Below are 21183 nucleotides of genomic sequence, written 5' to 3' on the forward strand. Positions count from 1 at the left end.
ATTATTGTTGTTGTTGTTGTTGTTGTTGTTGTTGTTGTTGTTGTTGTTGTTGTTGTTGTTGTTGTTGTTGTTGTTGTTGTTGTTGTTGTTGTTGTTGTTGTTGGTCCTCGTGCGCCTGCGTGTGCGTGTGCGTGTGCGTGTGTGTCTGTGTGTCTCTCTGTATGTGTGTGTGCCTCACAAAACCTCACATTCATACCATCACGCCCTGTCCACCTTCCAACTCTCATGACACAAACACACGCACGCTCAACGCAAACAAACACAAATGCACTGCGCGCCACCAGCGATGCGCCGGAGTTTGCAGAAGTGCACGAAGAGGTCGTGCGAACGGTCGACGAAGGCAAAGCAGGTCCGCAGCACTGGCGCATGTCTGCGTGTGCGCGTGCGCGTATGTTTTCTTGTCTTCGAGGACGTGTCGTCCTGTCGTTGCTTTGGCAAGCAGCACCACATTATCGCACACACACACACACACACACACACACACACACACACACACACACACACACACACACACACACACACACACACACGTTGCAACATTCACATCTTGCCCATCCTCACCACCACCACCACCACCACCACCACCACCACCACCACCACTTTGTCGTGCAGGGACGGCGCCGAGCGCAGCGCTGCGGCGGGAGCTGGAGCGGATGGACCAGAAGGAGAAGACGAAGATACGCATGCTCGAGGCGCAACTCGAGGCGTGGCGAAGTGAGGCATGACCTGAAGGGAAGGGGGTGGGGTTGGACATGTGGGGAGGGGTGCGTGGGAGCAAACGTGTGCGACCACTCACTACCAGAAACTCACAATCACAACCACGGATACACTCGAACACACACTCACTCACTCACTCACTCACACACACAAACTCACTCACGCACACACACACTCACTCACGCACACAAACTCACTCGCGCACGCACACTCCACACACTCACCGTACCTCACGTGTCACTGCACACCACCAGACTCAGGGGTGCATGCACTGGGGATGGAGACGCTTGTGGACATGTGTCCGCTGCCGACTGATCACCAGCACCAGTTTGAGCCGCAGAGTCTCGCCGTTATCATCGGCCCAGACAACTTCGCCTTCCAGATGACATACAAGGAGGTGCGCTGCACTGGCAGTGGTCGTCAAGGTGGTGCTGGTGGTGCTGGTGGTGCTGGTGGTGTGATCTTGTGGCTGTTCTGTGTCCCGGTGGTTCACCTCTGCACACACACACATGTACACACACGTGTACACATACACACACGTGTACACATGCACATGTGCAGATTGTGATTGGTCGCCAGTCTTCTGAGGGCGATGTGGACATTGACTTGAGCATTTTCCCGCACACATCCGCTGTTTCCCGCTGGCACTGCACCATCAAACTCAAACACGACTCGTTCTTCTACTGCTACAACAAGGTCGGCCTTCATTCTTGGTCCTCGTGCTGGTGCTGGTGTTGTGGTTGGTGCTGATGTGGTGGCGATGATGGTGTTGAAGCAGAGCAATGCCTGTGGTCATGCATGCTTATTGAAGCGCACGTGGCATGTCGTTGTATTTCCAACGCCACTTCTTCAACCACAACAGGGCAAGCGCCCCGTGTTCCTGAATGGAGTGCGGATCTCGACCAACGGGAAACGCCAGTAAGACCCTGCAACCTGCAACATGGTGTGCTGCTCAGAACTCTCTTATCAGCACGACGCACACACATACATGTGTTTGCTGCAACCTCCCCCCCCACCCACACACACACACACACACACACACACACACACACACACACACACATACTCATACACGACTTCTCGTTCCCGCTTGTCATACATTCATACGTCGCTTCTACTTCCATCCCTCGTCAGGATGGGCTATGAAAGCCTGCTGCAGATCTGTGGCGTTGATCTTCGATTCATCGCCAACATCCCTCTCCTTCACGACCTCTTCAGCACGTGACACACACACACATGCACGCACGCACACACACACACACGCACACACACACACATACACACACACACACAAACCACACACACACATATACACACACGTGTGTATAACTAGACGCACGCGTATGCAATACGCATCATCTCTGGCACACACCATCCCCTCACCGCGTCCTCCCCGCTCTTATTTTCAATGTCATTTTTTTTTGTTAATGATGTACATATCATGTAAGCAAAGCACACCTACACGCACACACCGCCTCGCCTTGATAAGTGACCACCAAACACGACCTGTTGCATCAAAGTAAAAATCACAACCATCACTGGCATGTGCAATAGCTACAAAAGCCAGCTGAGAAACCTTTTACAGCACCACTCACACTCCCCAAACCTCGAATGTACAGCAGCAACGGCGTGAAGAACAAGTCGACCAACTTTTGTACATGTATGAACATTCATCCCTCTCATCCCAACTCGACGCATCATCACACTGGCTGCAGCAAGCCAACGCTATAGTGTCATGCCTCCAGCATCAGCCAGGGCAGTGCAGGCGCGTTCCATGGCGCTGTGCCCCTACTTGACTTTGAAAGACCCCTTTCTGCTTGAGCTTCGGCGCATGAGACGGTCGGAGAACGTGCGACGCACCTGCGGTGGCGATGAACACGTGGGCGGGCAAGGGTGAGTGCAAACACATACACAAAGGAACAAAACTAAACACGAGTGCGCAGACACGTACACTCGCACGCACACATGCAAACTCACACACACGGGCACAAACACGCACGCATACACACACGGACACAAACACGCACTCAATCACTCACACACACTCTCTCTCACACTCACACACACACACACACACACTCTCTCTCTCTCTGACTCACACACTCACTCACGAGGACAAGCAAGCACACACACACATGCTCACTCACGAGCACAAGCACACACACACACACACATGCTCACACACCTTGGTGATGGTGTGCAGGGGAATCTGCTGTGGATCGACCTGCGCAGCAACAGCACGACAGCTCAGCGCGTGCTCAAGGACGCAGTGGTTGACAAACTTGAGAACAGCACGTGGGCCAATGCGCGCCTGTGGGGACGCAGGCACCGTCTCCTTGCGCAGGACAGAAAACACGCTCGCCTTGTGGTGCTTGACAAATCCGGCAATGTAGCGAATGGACGCAGGCAGCGACTCCGCGCACGCGTCCGACAACTGCGCCATCGTCTCCCCCTATGACACACACACACAGCATAACACGCACATAAAACATTGCAAGATGAAAACACACGTGTGTGATTTTGAAGCATGTGAGTATGTGCCTCTCTACACGAGTCAAAACTGCTTGATCGAATTGAACACACCAACGCAAATACATGCAACACAAGCGAGCTCGCGTGTAACACGTTCTGACACGTGACAGCGGTCACATCAGGTTTCTGACACCATCCTTTCTCCACCATAACAACAACTTAAACAACAGCTGTAGCAATCCCGCAAGCAACGTACAAATTCGTTGACTTCGGTGGACGTGGGTGGCATGCTGACGGCATCCATGAACGACACGAGCGAGTCCTGATTCGTGGCAATGAGCTCGTTGAAGGCTGCCATGAACGGCTGCACATTCGCGCTGTACACGTGATGGTTGCTGGATGATGTCAGCAACTGCGACAGCACCAGCACCGCCTGCGATTGCGTGTCGTTCAGAGGCGTCGCTGGCAAGAATTTGCAAGCAATTGCATCAGGTCACGCACAAACAGCGCGAACGAAATTCGAGTAAATGTGAGTTGACGCGGAAGACAAACACAACGGACATCCACACATCCACGCACACATCCACATGCACACACTCACACACACACACACACACACACACACACACACAGACACACGCACACACACACACACACACACACACAAACACACGCGCACACACACACACGCACACACAAACACAAACACACGCACACACACGCACACACACGTACCAACACACGCGCGCACGCACAACCTCTTCTACGCACACACCCACATTCATCATCTACACACCGGTAATGTGGTTGTCGACGGGGTTGCAGAGAGCAGGACTGATGAAGAGGAGGAAGAAGAATCCACGCACAGCACCTTGGTCAAGCTCAGGGAACACCACATTGCTCTCCACACGCAGCTTGTAGAGGATGTAGCGAAGGAATGCGGGCACCTCTGTCACCGTCTCGTACAGCCGATTCAGCAGCGACTGCACCTGCGCCGCCACGTTGCGCTCGATTTCACGCTGCTTCTTCTGCGAGCGACGCTGGTCGGAGGTGAGATCAAACATGCTTGGGCTCGTGCGCACAGCAGCGAGCGTTGGTGTGATGATCTTGCCGAGGTAGTCGCTGCCAAGCGCACGGCAGAGTGCACGGAGCACACGCAGCGTGCGCGTCTGACTTCGCAGGATGGTGTTGTGGCCTGTCGCCTGCTTTACCTCGCCGGCCACACACGCATCAATGAGCGCATACACAAACTGCGGACCGCGGGACACAAACGCCGTCACGAGACAGTCGGCCAGTCCATCGTACTCGTCGTTGTTGCACAGCAGCACAGCATTCACCAGCGCCATGGAATCGTCCGTCAACAGCGCGTGCAGCTCGCTCTGCTGTCTCGCCGTCAGTGATGGCCCCAGTCCATCTCCTCCATTGCTGCCACCCTCATCATCATCGTCATCATCGCTGCTGTCAGCACCACCAGCGACATTAAGCAGGTGCTCGAGCGCTGAGGCAACGCGAAGACCACGCGACAACACTGTGCCTTGCTCCTCAAAGTCCAAGTCCTCCACATCTATGCTGGCCACCTCATCCACGGGCAACATCAGCGGCGCGGCCGCTGTTGCAATCTGGTTGCACGCGTCACCCAGACCGGGGGCGTTTCCGCGCGTGGATGCAAAGGAGACGGCAGATGCGCGGTCGCTCTCAATTTCGTCCCCACCGCCCGTGCTCGCCGTGCTGAACACGGGGGAGAGCAGCGAGCCTTGGCGCATGCGCTGCTGCTGCTGCTCGTCATCTGCACCCTTGCTGCCGCTGCCATCGCCATCACGACCACGACGACGGCGACGCAGCAGACGGAACCGGCGCTTCTTCTTCTTCTTCTCAGCAGCAAACCCAGTGTCGAAGTTGGTCGTGCCAGCATCCCTCGACACGACACAGGCGATCTCCCCCAGGAACTGCAGCACAGACGCCACCATCTCTTCGTCTTCAGGCGCCAGCGTCGACAGCAGGGCCGTCTCGACCAGCGACGGGTTCGGCCCGACAATGCGCCGCACAAACGCAGGCGACACCCAGTCCGGCCCAAGCTCGTGCACGGCAAACGACAGCGCCATGCACGCCAGACCCAGGTTCACCTGCCGCAGGTCCAGGCCCGCGGCCGCCTTGCTCACCACCTCCTGCACGTCGTCCATCATGTCCTCGGCTGCGTGCTGCGGATACACCAGATCAAGATACGTCAGGCGAAGGTCGCCTGCACGCAAGCGGCGCATGAGCGCACGCAGCGCTGCTCGTAGGTCCTCCTTTGTGCGCGCAATCATCGAATCGTTCATGGAGGTGTCTGCCACGCCTTGCTCTCCGCCAACAGCGGCAACAGCGACTTGTGCGTCGCTGTCATCTGTGGTGGTGTCATCGTCACTCTGTCCGCCTGCCTGCTTCAGCTGCTTCGGCTGCTGCTGCTGCTGCTGCTGCTGGGTGTGTGTCGCAGCATCTGCGCCCATATGCGCCTCCACTTGTTTCTCTTCACGCTCCGATGCCGCTGCTTCTCGCTTCTCCTCCTCTTCTTGCTCGTTCTTCTTCTTCGTCTTCCGGGCGTCTTTGCTGCGGCTGCTTCCACGCTTGGATCGCGACAGCCACCCAAGCGGTCCCCGCCGCTTGCTGCCTTCCTTCTTGCCCTTCTTCTTGCCCCTTCCGCCATCATCATCGCCACTCTCGCCGTCACTGTAGTCGTCATCATCCTCGTCATCGTCATCATCACTGCTGTGATGCTTGAGGTCTTGCTCCTGCTCCTTCTTCCTTCTCCTGGAACCAAACAGGGATCGCCCCTTTGATGGCTTGTCCGAGCCCTTCTTGTCGCGTTTTGTCTTCTTCGTCTTGCTCTTCTTTTTTGCCCTCGCCTGACTCTTCGCACCGTCACCGTCACTGACATCAACATTAGCACCACCATCGTCGCTGCCTTCGCTCTCGGAGGAGGGCACGAGCCCAAACCGCTCCTCACGTGACACGGGCGTGACTGGTGCGATGGATGGCATGTCCACCACCTCGCCTTCCAGCGCTCGCTTCATGTCCACCGCACTCTTCCCGCCCGGCTGCGCGCGAACGTTACCACCATTGTCACCGCCATAATCATCATGATCATGATCGTCGCGATTACCGCCTGGGCTGCGCCCAACGGGCGATGCTACACGAAGGTGCTCGGCGGCTTCTTGCATCATGTCGACACCATCGTCGAAGGAGGACATGGACTGCGACAAGGTGTCCTTGTCATCGTCATCGTGGTTAGCACCTGGTGCAGCATGAGCGGTTGTCTTGCTGTCATGCGCTGCCGTCGTCGCTGCGGCTGCTGGTGCGTGCGGGCCAGTGCCTGGTTTGGTCGCGGCCGTCCTGGTCCGTGTTGGCGGTGTCATTCCAAACGCCATGCCAAAGTCGGATCCGCTGTCGCTGTCGTCATCATCGTCATCGACATCGGCGCCCATCATCGTCCCGCGCACAACAGGCGCTGCTGTCGTCGGCGAATGGTGCAGCAGACTATCAGCACTCTCATCATGCTGCTGCAGCTGCTGACGCCGCTGATGCTGCTGTTGTCGTTGCTGGTCGCTCTGCCGTTGTACAGCAACACGGCCACCAACCCCACTTGCGGATGCGCGCGTGTCCTTGTTGGTGTTGGTGTCCTTGGTGGTATTGGAGGTGTCCTGATGTCCCCCACCAAGTTGTCCGCCAAACTCATCAAGCGAGTCTGTGTCGGAATCGCCAGCTGCCACCGCACCATCATTGCCCAGGCCGCTGAGCGCTGGGTCATGCGGTGCTGTGCGTGGGGCTGTGTGTGTCTTAAGCGATGGAATGAGGTCATCGTCACTGCCACCATCGTCCGCACGACCCCCGATGATGTTGCCTGCAAGCACGGTGTTCTTTGCCTTTGCTCGTCCGGGCAAGACAATGCCATACAACGGGTCATCGCCAGACGCAACTGCGGCAGCGTCCTCGTCATCATCATCGTTGTTGTTGTCGTCATCGTCGCTCCAGTCACCTCCACTTGCACCAAAGCTCTGGTGCTGTTGGTGCTGTTGGTGCTGCTGTTGGTGCTGTTGCTGTTGCTGTTGTGGTTGGTGCTGTGGTTGATGCTGCTGTTGCTGCTGGTGCTGTGGTTGATGCTGCTGTTCGCGAGATGCAAAAGCAGTCCCCGCATCAAACGATGAATCTGGAGACGCGGGCTCCCCGTCATCGTCGTCGCTGTGCGCAACAGCAGCGGTGGGGATGGCATGCACAACGGGCCGTGTCACTGACGCCTCAGCAGCAGCAGCAGGAGCAGCAGTAACTGTGCGCTGCTTGGGCGCTTGGAACAGCGTGAACGTGTCAAAGTCGCTCTCCTCGCTCTCATCCGAGTGCGCTGGTGACCCTTGTGTCGTGCCGTCGTGCAGTGCGGCATCGCGTGCACCGCTGCCATCGCCATGATGCTGCTCAGCGTCACCAACATCGTCGCTAAAGTCAAAGTCATCTTCTTCCGTGTTCCGCTCGTGTCGTGGTGACGAGCTTGTAACTTTCGGTGTGGACGACGGTTCTGCCGCCAGTGATTGCGGCTGGGACGATGGGTCATCCTCACCATCGTGATGTCTGCCGAACTGCATGTGCATGGCATCCTCAGTGACAAGAGCAGCGGCACCGACGGTGGTTGGCGCAGCAGCATGGACAAAGGGGTGATCGCCAGCATCGCCCCGGCCACCAGTATCATCATCAAAGGAGAACGCAGTTCCCTTTCGCCCGCTGGACGCGCGCTTGCCTGTCTCCTTGCCTTCCGACATGAGCGAATCGTCTGTCTCATGCTGCCACGTTTGCTCGTGTTCGTGCTGCACTTGCTCTTGCTCGTGCTCTTGCTGGTCACGTTGCTGTTGCTGCTGCTCGCCAAAAGTGAAGGAGGAGTCGACATCGCTCCCCACAGCGCGCTGGCCCCGTGTCGCATGCTGCCCGCTCTCATCATGGCCATCGGCGTTCTCATCTTCGTCATCGCCCGACGAAGATGAGGAGGACAGCTCCATGCCCCACATGCCCATACCAGTGGCGAGTGACGATGGCACCGCCGCCGTCTGGCTGGCTGCGCTCGCTTCAGGAATGCGGGAAGCGTCATTTGGTGCGGGTTTGTGCGCAGATGACGGCGGTGACACAGCCGACTGCTCATCATCGTCCTCAACACTGCTGCCAACAGGGTGACCAACATTGGCACGTACACCTCCTCGTTCTTCTCCGTCATCCGCGCGGCTGTGACTGTGACTGCGGCTATGACTGTGTCTGTGACTGTCCTGTCGCTGTGGAGACACAACAACCTCGCCCTCCTCGATTGCAGAAACGCTGTCGCTGTCACTGTCACTGCCATCGAGTGCCATCCACGACGACGACGCTGGCGGCTGGCCACTTGGTTTCGTTGCCTGTGCGCCAGTGTCCTTTTGCCGCTGCGAAAGGTGCGTGGCGTGCTGTTGCGGCGCCGTGTTTACAGCTTCAGGACCACCAGCACGTTCATGGTCGCTGGTAGTATGTGCAGCAGCTGCTGCTGCTGTTGCATGGTCATGGGCGGTGTGTGCTGTTACTGCGGGCGCATCGATGCCTTCAGCGTCGCTGACATCACTAATGTCACTGATCACATCATCCATGCCAGCCATCAGCTCCAACGCATCATCCACACTTCTCTGCGCCACATCGCCATCATCATCATCATGCTGCTGCTGCTGCTGCTGCTGTTGTTGTTGTTGTTGTTGTTGTTGTTGTTGTTGTTGTTGTTGTTGTTGTTGTTGTTGTTGTTGTTGTTGTTGCGGCATGGATTGGGGCGCGCTGGCATTCATGCGTGCATTTGAATCGCTCGACACACGCGCAGCGCCAGCGTCTTGCTTGTCCCGCATCCCAACCGGTGCAGCTGTAACGTCGTCACTCATTCGCTGCCGTTGCTGCTGTTGTGGTCTCTCGTGGGAGTGATGTGAGTGGATGGTGGAAGCGCTCACAATGCTGTCGTTGACCGCAGGTAGCGCAGAGCCCGCACTCGTGAGCGCCTGCCTCACGTCAGGATCAATCACAACCTTGACGGGCACCCGCGGGCCTTTGGCCTGCTGCAGCAACCTGGCAACTTGTGCAGGCGTGGCCGCGTCGCACGGCACACCGCCAACAGCCAGGATCCTGTCTCCGATAAATAGCGGCTCAGATGGGGGCGTGAAGCGGGCATTGGGTCCGACGTGACTGATAAAGGAGGCAATCACGCCCTCCCGCGTCGGCTGCTCCACCATGCGAACACCAAACCGGCCGTCCACACGCTCGATCCCAACAACACGGACGGGGTGAGCCAGCACATGTGGCCGCACAGATGCGTCCTGCTGTTTGATTGGTGTCGACATGGAGGACGCGCCAATGCGCCCTGCAGAGGGACGCTGATGCTGCTGTGGCTGCTGCTGTTGCTGCTGTGGTTGGCGCTGGTTCTGTATGCGGGGAGGAGGGGGTCGTTGGGGCTTGTCGTCGTGGTCACCACGCTCATCGCTTGCAGCACGGCCACGCACAAGCCCTTCGCGCTTCCCTGCTTCCCTCACCGCTGCACCTCTTCCCTGTCCTTCAGCCTCGTGCTCCTGTGATGCTCGTGTTCGCGGCGATGGTGGCGGTGATGGCGACGGCTGGCGGTGTGCACCTGCGGCTGCCGATGATGAGGACATTGCGCGGTCGCGCGAGCTGGAGCGACTCCTCTATCGTGTGTGTGTGTGTGTGTGTGTGTGTGTGTGTGTGTGTGTGTGTGTGTGTGTGTGTGTGTGTGTGTGTGTGCGTGTGTGTGTGTGTGCGTCACGCGTGCGCATCACGCAGTTGTGTGTGAGTATGTGTATGAAGATATATGTTTGTGGTGTTGTCACCAACGTGAAGGGAGAAACAGGTTCGGCAAAGGCGCATGTGTATGTGCTTGTACTTGTTTGCTGTTGAGCTTTCTCACCCTGCCAAAGAGCCGGCTGATGCGTCCTCGCTTCTGCACGATCGGAAACACCGAAGGCGAACGCGCACAGTGTAAGGGCACAAATACGAAGCAGAGAAGTAGGTGAGCATTCCGGCATTACCACCCACCACACACGCACGCACACACAAAGGAGCGATGAGATGCCAGACAACACCACACACACGCATACGCACACACACACGCACACGCACACGCACACACGTACACACGGAGATACACAGGACGAACTGGCAAACAGCACAAGGTCCAGCCTGACCTTAGAAGGCGTGGGAGAGGCAGGAACAGAGTGAAGGTCGCGGCCACGTACACCATGGCCGTCGTCGCCACCATCACGGTTGTCCGGTGGCACTGCAGCCACGTCGACATCATCATCATCATGGCCGTGGTCACTGTCTGGCACTCCTTGTTTCTGCTTCTCCTTCTTTGCCTTTTTCTGCTGCTTCTTTGCCTTCTTCTCCGCCTTCTTCTCTGCCTTTGCGCGTTCCTTCTCCTCACGCCTCTTCCTCAACTCCTCCAACGCCTGCTCCTTCATCGCTCCCCTCTCCATCTTCTTCTGCTCCTTCGCTTGCTTCTTCGCCTCTCGTCGCACCTGCCGTCGCTCGCGCCACGACAGGCTGGACAGCGCCGATGCGTTGGACCCGACAGAGTCGAAGCTGTTGGCCCGTGAGCGCCCAACGAATGACGGCGAGGGCGATACAGATGGTGATGGCGAGCGCGGTGGCGGCATGGAGCGAGAGATGCCACGCACGCCGCTGCGCCCAGAGGGCACACGCAGCGTCACCCCACGATCACTGCCATCACCACCACCGTCAGCAGAGCTGTCTGCTGCGTGTGTGTCTGTGCGTGAGCGGGACCGGGACCGGGAGCGGCTGAGGAAGCGGAAGAGACCGCCAACACCGCGCGCCTTCTTGCGGCCGCGGCGACTGCCAAGCGGGGTGGTGTCCGACGATGGCTCCGTGTCCCCGCTGGCGTGGTGCTGTGATAACGCCCGCTCATCCCGCATGACGGCGGTGGAGGCCGGCGCTGCTGCCGATGACGACACTTGAGCACCGTCACGGCGCGGTGGCACCTCTGCCAACGTGGACGGATCGTAACCACGACGCCCATCACCACCACCACCACTGTTACCGCGACCCGTGAACGTGTCGTTGTATCCCTGCTGCTGGCGGTGTTGGATGGTGTCTTCTGGATGGCGGGAGGACGGGGACGCGTCAACGACGTCGATAACTGACCCAGGTAGCGATGTTGGCGTATCCAGGGCGTTTGCGGCGCCGCCATCGGGAAATGCAAAGGACCCGCGCTGAGGGGACGGCGAGAGGGAGCCCACGAGCCGTGTAAACGCGTCCAGGTCTTCCTTGGAGTGCACTCTGTGTGCATCGTGCGGTGACAGCAGACGCATGGCGTCTTCTTGGGACACACGCGACCCTTGACGCTGATGTTGTTGCTGTTGCGGTGGTTGCTGCTGGTGTTGGTCGCCTTCGCGCTGTTCGTAGCCCGGGTGCGCCTGCTGCGGGGGCTGACCGCGGCGTGTGAGCGGGGACGATGGCACAGATCCCCACGCGCGTCTCGCGTGCTGGTGTCGCTCATCCTGCAGTGGCTGCACCTCATCAACACCGCCGTCACCACGACCACGGCCACGGCCACGGCCACGATGATGACGATTGTTGCCGCTGCTGCCGCTGCTGTTGGTGTGGGCATCTTCGGTGGTGCCGGCAACGTCCGTGCTCTCGCCATCATCGCTGCTGTCGTGTCGGTGGCGTGGTGGTGGTTGTGCGTGTGCTCTGCGCGTGCGAACAGCTGGGGAAGCGCCGCCAGCACTCGGAGACTGTGGCAGCGGCGGGCGGCCGGACGGCAGCGATGACCGCACCCCTGAGCACGGGGAGAATTTTTTGTTTTGGGGGTGGGGATGTGCATTGTGTGTTGTTGTTGTTGTGTGTGTATGCATGTGTGTTTGTGTGTGTGTTGTGTTTGTGTGTGTGTGTGTTGTTACAAAGGGTGAGCGGACGTGAGCTAGTGGGTGACATAAAACACGAGAGGATCACATGACAACAGCATCATCGCCGCCACTATCAACCCATGTGCATTGTTCGTTCCTCCTCATCCTCATCGCACCTTGCTCGACAGGTGCGGGTGCAACGCGGGCAAAGTCTCCGCGCATGGAATCATCTGCCATCGAGCGCTGCAGTGACGACGCAGCAGAATCGCCTCGTGGTGCACGCAGCGAGCTCGAATACTGTTGTTGTTGCTGCTGCTGTGGTTGCTGCTGCTGTGGTTGCTCGTATTGCCCTTGGCGTTGTCCACGCACGCGTGAGTCGTAAGCCGCATCAGGCTGCAGCTCCTGCTCCTGTTTCTGGTCATCGTGGTTATAGTACTCGTGGTGGTCGTCGTCGTCGTGTTGTTGTCGAAGCGACGCCGATGCGGATGTGGGAAACGCGGGCACAGAGCGCAGCGTAAACGATGCGGAGGTGGGCGGCTCGATGCCCAGCTGGTCCTCAGCCTGCACCGCGGAGGAGACAGACTGCACCAGCAGCGGGTTGTGGCGCTGCTCAATCTGCTTCAGCATGGGCAGCTCGTTGCCATCTTGCTCCGCAGCAAACAACATCGCCTCTTCATCCTGATGCTGCAGCGTCAACTCCTAAATTGAGGTGTGTATGTATGTGAATGTGAATGTATGTGTGATTATGTGTGTACGTGTGATTATGTGTGTGTGTGAGTGTATGTGTGTGTGTGAGTGTATGTGTGTGAGAGAGAATGTGTGTGTGTGAGTGTATGAGAGAGAATGTGTGTGTATGTGAGAGTGTGTGTGTGGAAAGAAGGCTGCTGATATCTGACTGTACGTACACAGGCAAGATGCCATAGCAAACACAGCATCTACAAACACCCATCGGCCGTATCGCCGCATCACCACGCCACACCACGACGCCACCACTATATTGGGGGCGTACCACAGCTGTTCTAACTTCGTCCTCCAAGCGGGCGGCCTGCTGGTGCTGCTCAATGACGTGCAGGCGCTTGAGGCGACGCATCGCTGGCGTGAACCCGCGGACATCAAGCACCTCGCTGCTGCGTTGCATGTCCCCAAGCATGTCCGTCGCCGCAATGCCGGCCTCCTCAAGCTCCGCCCGGCCCACGGCCTGTTGTTGGTGGTGGTGTTGGTGGTGGTGGTGGTGGTGGTGGTGGTGCGAATGAGGACGCCGAGGACGATGGAGAGGGTGACAGGGTTTGAGGGAAGTGGCTGTTGACAGAAGCCAGCAGAGAAACACGCCGCATTCCACATAACCCACACCAGCAACGCCCACAGTACACACTCGTGCACACCAGCACACCAGCACGCAACACACGATGTAACCAAATGTACAGCCACACACCTGCATGTGCTGCAGCGCAGCATCTGAGACGTGCGGGGCTGCTGGCGCCGTCCAGACATCAGGGGCGTGATGCTGCTGTTGCAGTGCAGAGGAAGACGAGGAAGCGGGAGCAGGCTTGAGCGGGCTGTGCTGGCGCGAGGGTGGTTGGCTTGGGAACTGCGTTTGCTGCGCAACCATATCTGGGCGCACGTGCGCCCCGCTGCGACTGCCGCCCGTTGGCGGGCGACTGCCTGTGCCTGGCCGCTGTGTTTGCACGCTGCTGTTACGCAGGCTGGCATGCCCATTCTGCTGTTGCTGCTGTTGCTGAGGTGGTGGCGGCATGTAAGGGGGCATCATGTATGGATACGGCGGCCAGCCATATGGCTGTGGCGGCATTGTGTGTGGGTAGTTGGCCCAGGACGGAGCATGCTGCGGCTGCTGTTGGTGCTGGTGCGCGTCTGTGGCTGGACCCCACGGCGGCGACGCGACCGTGCGCTGCAGAGGAGGGTCCCACGTGCCATTGGCCTTCTCCACTCCCTGTCATTGTGTTGTTGTTTAAGTTGTTGTTGTTTAAGTTGTTGGTGGTGGTGGTGGTTTAAGTTGTTGTTGTTGTTTTAGTTGTTGTTGTTGTTGTTGTTGTTGTTGTTGTTGTTGTTGTTGTTGTTGTTGTTGTTTGAGGTGTGCGTGATGATGTGGAGCATGAGCACCGCGGTGGGGGTGTTCAGAATGGAGGATGAGCACCGTGGAGGAGAAACGCAGAGTGTGGCGGCAGTACGCCATATGTGGTAGGCCCCAGAATGCATACAAGTCGCACGCGCAGACACCCACACACAGGGTTCAGAGAGTCACGCCGTTTGACGTACAGATCGCTGGTGCTGGATGTGGCTGACTTGTTCATCCAGCTGTTGCGAGAGCGTGCTCAATTCCTTCACAGAGTGCAGTGCAAACAGACAGTACACTGTGAGACAACGTTGACAAAAGGGTGTTTGTGTGCGTGTGTGTGTGTGTGTGTGTGTGTGCGTGTGTGTTTGTGTGTGTGCGTGTGTGTTTGTGTGTGTGTGTGTGTGCGTGTGTGTTTGTGTGTGTGTGTGTGCGTGTGTGTGTGTGTGTGCGGTGTGTACGGTGTGGTTTCGTGGGTGAACAGACGAGTGTGTACCTGGAGGATGGACTGGTTGCGTTGTGCACTTCGTTGAGCGTTGCGGAGAGCAAGTTGGCGCTCCTTTTCCTTCCGCTTTCGACGCCGGTCGAGCAAATGATCCCTGTATCGAATCCTGCAGTCGTTCAGTGTATCGTAGGCAGTGTGTGTGTGTGTGTGCAAAAGAACGCATGAGTGGAACCACCAGACGTTTACGAGCTTGCGAACAAAGAGTCTACGCACGCACGCATACACGTTCACATATCCACGCACGCACGTGCGCACAGCCGCCACATCGCGCCCAGCTCGATCCATCCACGCACGACACAAACGTAGGCAACGTACAGGTCTTCGTAGGAGCCGACGCCGCGGCGAGACGTGTTGGCAAACACGCTGCTCACACCGTCCATCGCTGTTGTAGTCGTCACAAGTGATGTGTGTCTGTGTGTCTGTGTGTCTGTGTGTCTGTGTGTCTGTGTGTCTGTGTGTCTGTGTGTCTGTGTGTCTGTGTGTCTGTGTGTCTGTGTGTCTGTGTGTCTGTGTGGCTGTGTGGCTGTGTGTCTGTGTGTCTGTGTGGCTGTGTGGCTGTGTGTCTGTGTGTCCGTTGCTTCGTGGTGTTGACTGTGGTGGCCGTTGCTGTTTTGGTTTGGGTGCGAATTTCGCGGCTGCTGTGTGTTTGACTCGACATACATGGATATGTGATATCCACCATGACACTTGGGTAGCAAAAGTGCGCAATGTTTTTGCCTGCAAGGTCCTTCCTGCAAGGACGAAGACGAAAACAAAAGAAAGCCTGCAAGCAAGCAAGCAAGCAATCAAGAGTCTCGCACAAACACGTTCACTCTCACTTTGCCACTGGACTGCCAGAACACGTTCCTTCCTCTTCCCTTGTTGTTGTTGCCTTGCCTTCTTGCCTTGCTTGCTTGTTGTTCCCCCCTCTGTACCCTACCACCCAGCCCACCAGCATATCAGCATCATGTCTGAGCAGGAGGCGAAGAAGGCCAAGACGACGCAGGCCATGCTGGAGAAGAGCCCCAAGGTGACGCCTGAGATTTGCGTGGGGAACGTGGACAAGGCCATCGAGCTGTACAAGGCAGCATTTGGTGCCACGGTCAAGTTTGGGCCCTATCGGGACGACTCTGGGAAATGCGTGCACTGCGCCGTCAAGTTTGCCAACGGCGCATGGATCTTCCTCATGGACGACTATTTTGACACCGAAAGCAAGGCGCCCGAATGTGCGTTGTTATTGATTGTGCGTGGGTGTTGTGTTGTGCGTATGTGGGTGGGTGGGTGTTGTGTAGTGTGTGATGTGTTGTATGATTGTGTATGTGTTGTGTAGTGTGTGTGTGTGGTGTAGTGTGATATCGATCTTTGGTTGTGCTGCCCTGGCCAGTCAAAGACTGCTTTCACACACACACACACACACACACACACACACACACACACACACACACACACACACACACACACACACACACAAATACACCACCGCTTCTTTCCTCCTGGTTCATCTTTGTTCCGTAGCCACTGCGGTGAAGACGATGAACCTGTTTTTGTCGTTTGAGGAGGACAAGCTGTACCCTGCATGGAAGCGTGCGCTGGCCAACGGCTGCACGGTGGTCACGGAGCTGAAAAAGCAGCATTGGGGAGGCCACTACGGCTGTCTGGTGGACGAGCTCGGCATCCGCTGGAGCTTCAGCGGCCTCTTTGAAGTGGATACCCTGCCAGAGTCCCCAGACGAGGAGGGCGCAAAGGAGGGCACCGCCAACGACAAGGCCAACGCAGACAAGGAGACCAAGCAGTAGCCCAATCTTCACCGCCGACGCTTGAAGGAGTGGGTAAGAGACAAGGGAGTGACCCTCGTTCTTGTGTTTTCTTCCCACTTCACTGGCACGCACACGCGTTGCTTCCCGTGCCTGCTGGTGTTCTCCTTCCACTTTTCCTCCGCTGACACGGTGCGTTACGTTATGTTACGTTACATGACCTCCCTCGCTTGCATGACACCCCCCCCCCCCCCCGTTTAGGTTTTTTTTTTTCCTTCTCCACGCAACCATGCATGCCACCATACATGCACGACACTGCGTGCTGCATCATGCAAGCCTGTCTGTTTTCTCCTTCCTTTTTCTCTTTCTTTCCTTTCTCCTCTCCTCCTCCTTCCTTCACGAACCTTTTCATTTCGTTTCATTAAAGAAGCCGTTGCCAGCATGAGAACCAAATACACCACCACCACTACTCTCGCACACCACGCTCTGTTCCTGCGTCTGCTTAAGCGGAAGGAAAAGAAGAAGAAGAAAGTAACAAGCGCATGCCTTCAACACTTCAAACGCACACACACACGCAGGCAACAAACAAATGTTTCAACCACAACACGCCCTTCCCCACAAAGTCGCGCTCTCAAAACGCTGCAACAGAAGAGGAAGCAGGCAACGATTGTTGCTGCTGTTGCTGCTGCTGTTGTTGTTGCTGCTGCTCGTGAACCACGTGGGCCAGGACATGTGGCGTCATCTGCCGCAGCACGCCCGTCAGCAACGACTGCACCACAAAGTTTGTTGCAGCCAGATGGCGCTGGGATGCCGTCGCCTCTGCTGCTGTTGCTGCTGTTGCTGCTGCCTCCCGTGCATGCCCTGCACCTTCTCCATTCATCTCGCCGATCACCGCTGCACCCTCAGCATCCTCAACATCCTCAACATCATCGTCATCGTCAATGTCATTGTCATCAGCAACACGGCCGTGAGCATCCTCATCATCACCACCACTGCCATGACAGTTCTGGGCCGTCTGCGGCGATGGGGGTTGTTGTGGGGCGAGGAGAGGAGCCTGTGTCGCTTGGTGAGCTAATGTCTCCGCCACAGCCGTCATCTCCTCCATTGAGAAGGGCAACGAGGGCGTCGTCGTCGCCGCCGCCGCAGTTGCCTGCTTCAACCCACCACTTGTCGCTGCATGCGTTGTCGCTGAAGCTGGCCCCGCTGGCGCCTGGCTGTGACTGTGACTGTGGCTGTTGCTGTTGCTGGGGAGCGGGTGTTGTGCACCGCCACATGCTGTCGTTGCCATCGTCGCTTGCTGAGGCTGTGAAGAAGGGGGAAGGTGGAAGAGCGTGTCCATCGCAAAGGTCGAAGGCAGGGTCTGTGTTGCTGAGGCCCCGCTCAAGACCCCGCCATGCATCGGACCCAAGGTCGCCCAGGTCGTCAAGAGCAGCAAAATCGTCGTCAAGGCAGGCAGGCCCGCCGGTTGCAAACCGGACATCGCAGATGTGGACGAGCCTGTCGCCAGGAACGACGACAATGCAGCCAGCGGCGACGACGCTGATGGCTGACCTTGTTGTGCTTGTGTTTGTTGTTGTTGCATGATGCCTGCTTGTGCTTGTTGTTGTTGTTGTTGTTGTTGTTGCATGATGCCTCCTTGTGCTTGTTGGTCGTTGTTGAGGCCAAACAAGGACGACAGAGACGCCAGCAGAGGCGATGGCGACGACTCCTGAGACGCGGGGCTGTCGGCCTCCGCAGAACACGCGTGGTTGTTCTTGTCGCTGCTTGTGTTTGCGTCTTGGATATCCTCGCCCAGGTTCATGGCGCAATCCTGTTGTTTGCTCTGCTGCACACCAATCTCGGGCGCCACCACATCATCATTGCTGACGCTGTTTGTGTTGTTGTTGTGTGTGTTTGTGGTTGTGGTTGTGTTTGTGGTTGTGTTTGTGTTTGTGCTTGTGTTGGAGGCCATGAGCAGGGCGTCCTGGATGAGGGCGATGCGGCGCTTCAAGCCGAGCTGTTGCCGTTCCAAGCGCTCTGCGCGCGACGACAGGCCCTCGTTCTCCTCCTTAAGCGAGTCCAGCGTTGTTTGCATAAACGCCTCGCGCTCCTTCTGCTTCTGCCTGCGGTTGCGTTGGGACTTGCGGTTGCTCTCTCGCCGGCGTTCCCGCGCAACGGCGGCAGGAAACATGCGGCCCCGCGGCATGCCTCACGCCGGTGCAACGTGTGAGATGCTGGTGGGTAGAGGCGGGGGGGGGGAGGTGTTCAAAAGGAGAGAGAGGAGGGAGAGAGAGGAGAGATAGAGGAGACGCAACAAGAGAGTCACAAACGGGGTATGTGGTGGTGGGTTTGTTTGTTTGTTTGTTCGTCGATTGGAAAAAAATGACGCACACACCGGCTGGCTAGCTGGCTGGGTGGGGTTGTTGTTGTCGTTTGACGTCGCTGCTCATCAATGCGTCAGCCACCGTCATTGCAGGGGCTTGCTTCTTGCTTGCTTGCTTGCGGCAGAAAATAGACGCACACCAAGCGCCACGTCAGATCGAAAAAGCGATGAGTCAGCGAAAAACGATCAATTCATAAATGTGCGTGGAATCACAATGCAGAATAGTTTATGTTATGTTTACATTCGTGCACAACAACAACACAGACAGCGATGATGATGGTGGTGATGGTCTGGCTGGTGGTGTTGTGCTCACTGGCAACGCTGAGCAGACCAGTGGCGGCATCCAAGTGCGAGGGAGGACCGTGTGGGCCCACGCACCAGCGATGCGGCCCAGCGTTCAAGGACGCGCCAAAGTTCCACGTCATGGACCCCACCTGCGGTGAGAACGACCCAAACGGCCCTTTCTACGACCCCGTGCACAAGCTGTACCACCTCTTCTACCAGGACCACCTGGCCATCGACCCGGGCAACGGGCCGGACTGGGGGCACGCCGTCTCCCGCGACTTTGTGCACTGGGCACACCTCCCCGTCGCCATCTGGAACGACAAGCCTTACGACCGCAACGCCATCTACACGGGGTCAGCAACCATCGTCGACGGCAAGCCCGTCATCGTGTACCCGGGCCTGTGCTTCAAGAAGGAGTACCCAAACTGCGAGACCGGCACCCTCCTGGCCATTGCCGTGCCCGCAAACGCCAGCGACCCGCTCTACACCAACTGGACAAAGCCCGCCTACAACCCCATTGTCAACAACACCCAGCGCGACCCCAGCACCGCCTGGAAGACCTCCTACGGCGAGTGGCGCCTCACCACGTACGACGGCGTCGTCTACGGCTCCATCGACTTTCGCGAGTGGTACACTGTGGGCAAGTCCCAGTTTCCACAGGGCGAGTGCCCTTCCTTGTTCCCCCTCCCCAAGCTCTACCCTGGCACATGCAACAACAACAACAACAACAACAACAACAACAACAACAACAACAACAACAACAACTTGCCGACGCATGTGCACAAGTCCTCGCACGAGGGCAAGGACTGGATGCAGGTGGGCACGTACACGGACGCAGCCCCAGGGCACACGGGCACGTGGCAGGCCACGCCCGGGTACAGCTTCGAGCAGGTCATGATTGATCACGGCGACTTCTATGCGTCCAAGGATTTTTACGACCCCGTCAAGGACCGCCGCATCAACTTTGGCTGGGCCACCGTCCCGCCCGCGTCCACGCAGTCGCTTCCACGCCACGTCACCTGGCACCCGACCCTCAAGCAGCTCATGCACTCGCCCGTGGAGGAGCAGAAGCAGCTGCGCGGCGCCGTGCTTGCCTCCGTCAGCAAGCCCACCGCCATCCCAGCCAACGGCCAGGTGTACCTGGGCGAGTGGTCCAACACGCGCGGCAACCAGTCCGAGGTGGTCGTCGTCTTCCGCCGCCCAAACACCACGTGCACCTTTGGCGTCGACGTCATGACTAGCCAGGACCCCTCCGCCCCGCGCACGCGCGTGTATGTGGAGGTGGAGGTGGACCAGGCCACCGGCAACACGTCAGCGGTGGTCGGCATCAGCGCCGGCGATACCCCGCTGCCGCCCCCAATCCTGGGCACGTACATGCAGCACACCGACCTGCCCTCGGGCGACTTCAACGTCACCAACGTCAACTACACAGACCCACGCGTGTGCCAGAAGGTGTGCCTCGACAACCCGCAGTGCGCCGCGTGGACCTACGTCTTGCGTGGGCCACTGTACGCAGCCTGCTGCCAGAAGTACGCCAGCGGGTGGACATACAATCCGCAAAACCCAACGTGCACCTCGGGGGTGCGCACGCCGCGGCCGGCACCGACAGCGCCGCTGGAGGCGGAGCTGCGCCTGCTGCCCAGCGACGACACAATCGAGGTGCGCGTGTTCACGGACAACACGTTCATTGAGGCATACTGGATGGACGGGCGGGTGGCCATGACATCCAAGCTGCTTGGCCAGGCCCCACAGGCAGGGATCAGCACCTTTGCCAAGAACGCTACCGTCACCTTCACCTCGGCCAAGGTCTGGCACGTCAACAGCATCTGGGTCTCCCCAGACGACGTCCTCGCCACCGCGACGTCACCATAGACGCACGAAGGACACCATTCACCACACGTGCACTCGTCGTGCCGTCATGCCTGTTAGACCAATGTCACTTTGTTACAACTGAAGGGATGAGTGTGTGTGTTTGTGCGTGTGTGGAAGAGAGAGAGAGGTGTGTGTGTGTGTGTGTGTGTGTGTGTGTGTGTGTGTGTGTGTGTGTGTGTGTGTGTGTGTGTGTGTGTGTGTGTGTGTGTGTGTGTGTGTGTGTGTGTGTGTGTGTGTGAAAGAGAGCCAAGGCGGAAGCCAACAGATGCAAC

The 21183-nt window shown here is 57.8% G+C and overlaps 5 protein-coding genes across 5 annotated transcripts; 3 read left to right on the forward strand and 2 right to left on the reverse strand.

Moving 5' to 3' along the window:
* Window positions 1-225: 225 nt before the first annotated feature.
* PTSG_08184 (uncharacterized protein) lies at window positions 226-2256 on the forward strand (the record flags this gene model as incomplete). Its single annotated transcript, XM_004991152.1, has 6 exons — window positions 226-349; window positions 613-714; window positions 972-1114; window positions 1279-1413; window positions 1580-1635; window positions 1852-2256. The coding sequence occupies 6 exons, from the start codon at window positions 226-228 to the stop codon at window positions 1940-1942; spliced, it is 651 nt and encodes a 216-aa protein (XP_004991209.1). The 3' UTR covers window positions 1943-2256.
* Window positions 2257-2505: 249 nt separating this feature from the next.
* On the reverse strand, window positions 2506-14802 carry PTSG_08185 (uncharacterized protein; the record flags this gene model as incomplete). Its single annotated transcript, XM_004991153.1, has 11 exons — window positions 14651-14802; window positions 14358-14420; window positions 13516-14031; window positions 13093-13281; window positions 12260-12782; window positions 10404-12016; window positions 10127-10159; window positions 3986-9887; window positions 3446-3651; window positions 2903-3169; window positions 2506-2577 (listed from the first exon to the last, which is right to left on the reverse strand). The coding sequence occupies exons 3-11, from the start codon at window positions 13888-13890 to the stop codon at window positions 2506-2508; spliced, it is 9180 nt and encodes a 3059-aa protein (XP_004991210.1). The 5' UTR covers window positions 13891-14031; window positions 14358-14420; window positions 14651-14802.
* A 643-nt stretch (window positions 14803-15445) lies between these two features.
* On the forward strand, window positions 15446-16671 carry PTSG_08186 (uncharacterized protein). The gene is made up of 2 exons (XM_004991154.1): window positions 15446-15864; window positions 16154-16671. Exons 1-2 carry the CDS (start codon window positions 15606-15608, stop codon window positions 16432-16434), a joined length of 540 nt encoding a protein of 179 aa, XP_004991211.1. The 5' UTR covers window positions 15446-15605; the 3' UTR covers window positions 16435-16671.
* Window positions 16672-16795: 124 nt separating this feature from the next.
* PTSG_08187 (uncharacterized protein) lies at window positions 16796-18743 on the reverse strand. Its single transcript, XM_004991155.1, has one exon. The coding sequence runs from the start codon at window positions 18575-18577 to the stop codon at window positions 17024-17026; it is 1554 nt and encodes a 517-aa protein (XP_004991212.1). The 5' UTR covers window positions 18578-18743; the 3' UTR covers window positions 16796-17023.
* Window positions 18744-18961: 218 nt separating this feature from the next.
* PTSG_08188 (soluble acid invertase) lies at window positions 18962-20911 on the forward strand (the record flags this gene model as incomplete). The annotated part of the gene is made up of 1 exon (XM_004991156.1): window positions 18962-20911. Exon 1 carries the CDS (start codon window positions 18983-18985, stop codon window positions 20909-20911), a length of 1929 nt encoding a protein of 642 aa, XP_004991213.1. The 5' UTR covers window positions 18962-18982.
* Between the last annotated feature and the right edge of the window lie 272 nt (window positions 20912-21183).

Source organism: Salpingoeca rosetta (assembly GCF_000188695.1).
Source record: "Salpingoeca rosetta unplaced genomic scaffold supercont1.21, whole genome shotgun sequence".
Classification (NCBI taxonomy): domain Eukaryota; class Choanoflagellata; order Craspedida; family Salpingoecidae; genus Salpingoeca; species Salpingoeca rosetta.

Excerpts from the sequence above, each read along its gene's own strand:
- PTSG_08186 (XM_004991154.1), top strand. The coding sequence starts at position 15,606 with ATGTCTGAGCAGGAGGCGAAGAAGGCCAAGACGACGCAGGCCATGCTG. Across the intron at positions 15,865-16,153 it reads CGAAAGCAAGGCGCCCGAAT|CCACTGCGGTGAAGACGATG; the intron begins GTGCGTTGTTAT and ends TTTGTTCCGTAG.
- PTSG_08187 (XM_004991155.1), bottom strand. The coding sequence starts at position 18,577 with ATGCCGCGGGGCCGCATGTTTCCTGCCGCCGTTGCGCGGGAACGCCGG.